The 4,455-nt window shown below is 31.8% G+C and overlaps 1 protein-coding gene across 1 annotated transcript; it reads right to left on the reverse strand.

The window, feature by feature from the left end:
* Positions 1–474: 474 nt before the first annotated feature.
* Positions 475–2,739, reverse strand: LOC146905211 (heat shock cognate 70 kDa protein-like). The gene is made up of 2 exons (XM_085724856.1): positions 2,514–2,739; positions 475–2,218 (listed from the first exon to the last, which is right to left on the reverse strand). Exons 1-2 carry the CDS (start codon positions 2,731–2,733, stop codon positions 567–569), a joined length of 1,872 nt encoding a protein of 623 aa, XP_085580982.1. The 5' UTR covers positions 2,734–2,739; the 3' UTR covers positions 475–566.
* Positions 2,740–4,455: the final 1,716 nt, after the last annotated feature.

Raw genomic sequence — 4,455 nt, forward strand, 5'->3', positions numbered from 1 at the left:
GTTTTCAAAGTTAGGGGGCCAAAATCGCAACTTTTTGAAAGATAAGGGGCCAAAGTTGCACTTTAGCCTAAAAGTTATCTCAATGTGTTCGTGTTAATATTAAAGGTTTTGTGACTTCTTATACTGCCATAATTGTGATATTGGACCAATCGTTCGAATTAATATTACTGTTAAAAAATGTATTTAATAAACTTTCTATAATAGATATAACATACATAGATTAGATCATTGGAATAACATCAAGCAACAGATACAAATCATCTTAAAGTACCTTAGCAGCCTGGACACTCACCGTCAACGTTTTATATTTGATGTTCAGTTTCTTTATAATTAAGAGAATGAATTAATGCCAAATCATAAAGATTATTTACTCAACACTAGAATGGAGTCTGAGAAGGATCAAATCCTAAAGTAAGCTTTGAAGGAAGCCGCTAAGACTAGAATAGAATTAGCATGGTTTACAATACACAAACATTAACATAAACTTCAATGCTATTAGATAATGATAATAAAAATAAAGGTCTGCATTCAGCAATTTCAAAAGCAAGACATCACTTTAAACCTTATCAAAGAAAAATAAAATTATTAGTCTTGGATATAAGGTGCTTCGACATTCTTTCCAGCTCCTGCAGATAACCCTCAAGAACATCTATTTCTCTCTCTTTCTTATTCTTATCAAGCAAATCCATAGCAACAGTAATTGCATTGTTGATCTTCACAACTTCTTGAGGGAGGAGAATCAGACTAACATCCTTCTTCTTTAAAGAGTTCTTCATATTGTAAACACAAGAATCTAATGCACACATTACCTTGGCCCTTCTTAAAAATTGCATATCTTCCACATGGTATTTCTCAGCTTCTTTAATCATATTTTCAATGTCGAGCATTGACAACCTTTCTTTGTCATTGGTTATGGTGATTTTGTTCATATTGCCTGTAGATATTTCCCTAGCAGTAACAGTTAGGATGCCATTTTCATCAATCGAAAAGCACACATCGAAGGGATGGCCACGGGGAGCTGGAATACAACGAAGCCCAAATGAACCAAGCAGATTATTGTCAGTAGCTCTTGGTCTCTCACCCTCATAAACCCTGATCATGACTCCATACTGGTTATCATGAGCGGTAGAATATCTTTTTGTTTTTTTGACAGGTATGGAAGTGTTCCTAGGAATCACCACATCCATGAAATTTTCAATAGTTACAGCAACACCATGTGACAATGGGGTAACATCTCGTAACACCAAGTTCGGGACATTCTGACAACCTTCACTCAAAATAGCAGCCTGAACAGCTGCACCATAAGCAACAGCCTCATCTGGGTTGATACCCATGAACAATTCCTTCCCCTTGAAAAATTCTAGCAATAGTTCCTGCACTTTGGGAATCCTAGACGAGCCACCCACAAGTACAACATCATCAATATCATTCTTGTATATCTTTGAATCCCTGAGACAGGTGTCAACAATATTCATACACTCATTGAAAAAGTCCATGTTAAGTTCCTCAAATTTGGCACGAGTGATTGACGAAGAAAAGTCGATTCCCATAAATAAAGCATCTACCTCAACAGTGGTAGCAAAAGCAAAAGAGAGTATCCTTTTTGCCCTCTCACAGGCAGTTCTCAACCTTCTTAAGGATTTTGCGTTCCGACGAATGTCCACTTTATTCTTCTTTTTGAACTCCTCAACAAAATAGTTCACCATTCTGTTATCGAAGTCCTCGCCCCCAAGGTGAGTGTTTCCTGCCGTAGCTTTTACTTCAAAGACATCACCCTTAATTGTGAGGATAGACACATCAAAAGTACCGCCACCCAGATCAAAAACAAAAATATTTCGGTTACCATCACGGTCATTTCTCTTGTCAAGGCCATATGCAATAGCTGCAGCAGTAGGTTCATTGATTATCCGAATGACATTAAGGCCAGCAATAGTACCAGCATCTATGGTGGCCTTTCGCTGAGAATCATTGAAGTAAGCTGGCACAGTAACAACGGCATTCTTGACCGGCGACCCCAGATATGCCTCCGCAACCTCTCGCATCTTTGTAAGCACCATAGAAGATATTTCCTCAGCACAAAACTGCTTCTCTTGACCCTTGTACTTAACAGTAATCATAGGTTTGTCATTAACACCAGAAATAACCTTGAATGGCCACAACAATATATCTCTCTGAACAACCGGATCACTAAACTTCCTTCCAATTAACCTCTTAGCATCTGAAAAAATAACATTAATAATAAATTCCCATCATTCATTTTTCCAACTAAAATAGCAATTGCATACTAATCAGGGTTTTAAAGAAAATGTTTTCGATCGTGAAATCAAGAATCTTTATACAACTGCATTTGAGTAGTTTGTTTAAAGACCAATTTCAATACATGATTTTAACAATGATAAAGAAATAGAAATTTGAATCAAGAATCTTTACAAAAAAAGCAATTTTTTCAAACCAACAACTAAAGAAACCTAAATACATTCATGAAGCAGTAGATAATAGAAATAGAAATTTACCAAAGATAGTGTTTTCAGGGTTAGTAGCTGATTGATTCTTAGCAGCATCACCAATCAACCTTTGCTCATTGTTGAAAGCAACAAAAGAAGGCGTTGTTCGGTTTCCTTGATCATTGTGAATAATCTCAACTCTTTGGTGTTGATCAAGCCACACGGCAACACAAGAATAGGTTGTTCCAAGATCTATTCCCACGGCACGTCCTCCGTGTTCTTTTGCCATGATCTTTCTTCTTTTGATGGAATCCATGAAAATAAAAACTCAACGTCAGAAGATTAGGAAGAAGAAAAACTTCTAGAGTTTTTTTGTTGCTGTTGAAAGTAACTTTATTAGGGTTTGTTCTCGAAGTGAATAAAGCCATTCTTATATAGGAGAAATGGTGCGTAATATCCGAATGAGAAATGGTGAAAAAAATTAATTTTTTAGAGAGGACGAAAAAAAGAGAGAAAGAAAGAAAGAAATTTGATCAATTTTTTGATCAAATTTTTAATACAAATGACAAAACGTGTCACTATAACAATTAATTAACAATTTTTTGAGAGGATGAAAAAAAGAGAGAAAGAAAGAAAGAAATTTGATCAATTTTTTTATCAAATTTTTAATACAAATGACAAAACGTGTCACTATAACAATTAATTAACAATTTTTTTAGAGGATGAAAAATAGAGAGAAAGAAAGAAAGAAATTTGATCAATTTTTTTATCAAATTTTAAATACAAATGACAAAACGTGTCACTATAACAATTAATTAACAATTTTTTGAGAGGATGAAAAAAAGAGAGAAAGAAAGAAAGAAATTTGATCAATTTTTTGATCAAATTTTTAATACAAACGACAAAACGTGTCACTATAACAATTAATTAACAATTTTTTTTAAGAAAAATTAATCAATCAATCAATAATCAATAGTATATATATAAAGTAAGGTTTTTTATGTCACGTGTCGCTTCCACGTTTATTCTCAATATTTTTATTATTTTTCTATTTTTTAAAAAAAATATTTTATTTGACAAAAATATCTCAATAAACTTTTAATCATATCCACTAATCAGATATTGCTTTTAAAAAGTATCTTAATTTCTAATAACAAGCATAAATTTAAACCAACTTCCTATGAATATAGAATATTTCATAAAACTATAACCATTGAGAAGCCGTATAATTTTGTTAAAGGAGTTAATTTATATGTCTTTTGTCCATTTATTATACTTTTTTTGAATAACTATGATATAGGTTCACAAAAGAATCGGTGGGGCACAAAAGATGGGTTCTTCTCTTTCAATCAATTTTTTTCCTCATACGCATGAGCCACGAAACAAACTCATGACCACATGTTTAAAGTGACCCAAAACTCATACCACTTGGACGAATTCATTATTTATTTTGTTACACTTTTTATTCTTGCATTGGATATTCATCTCACCATTTATATTTATTTTTAAGATATTATTATAATTGTAAATTTAAATAAATTCAATTTAATATACTTACATGTGTATTCGTGCACACAAACTTATTTAATATATAACCCGGGCAACGCCGGGGCTCTAAACTAGTATATATATAAAGTAAGGTTTTTTATGTCACATGTCACTTCCACGTTTATTCTCAATAATTGATTTTTTTTTAAAATAAATATTTTATTTGACATAAATATCTCAACAAACTTTTGATCTTATCCTAATATTTTTTGTAGCAGAAATATCTCAAAAAACTACATATAATACTTTCAATCGTTCTTTCAATTTTAAAAAAAATATAATACTTTCAATCATATCCTTTAAATATCCTTTCAAAAAAAAATCATATCCTTTAAATATTTCACTTTTTTTAGGGAATTAAATACTTCACTTTATTTTTTAAATATTTTTTGGTCTAATTAATTAATGTCTAATTCAATTTTAGCATTATTTGTTTCAAAAAAATGTATTTTTTAAAATTGGT

Source organism: Medicago sativa, chromosome 7 (assembly GCF_051527215.1).
Source record: "Medicago sativa cultivar Bolivia chromosome 7, Bolivia_mono, whole genome shotgun sequence".
NCBI lineage: Eukaryota > Viridiplantae > Streptophyta > Magnoliopsida > Fabales > Fabaceae > Medicago > Medicago sativa.

What these genes read in the sequence shown, in the direction of transcription:
- LOC146905211 (XM_085724856.1), bottom strand. Translation starts at nt 2,733, where the DNA reads ATGGCAAAAGAACACGGAGGACGTGCCGTGGGAATAGATCTTGGAACA. An exon ending in CCCTGAAAACACTATCTTTG is followed by an intron (nt 2,219 to 2,513) that starts GTAAATTTCTAT and finishes TTATTTTTTCAG; the next exon opens with ATGCTAAGAGGTTAATTGGA.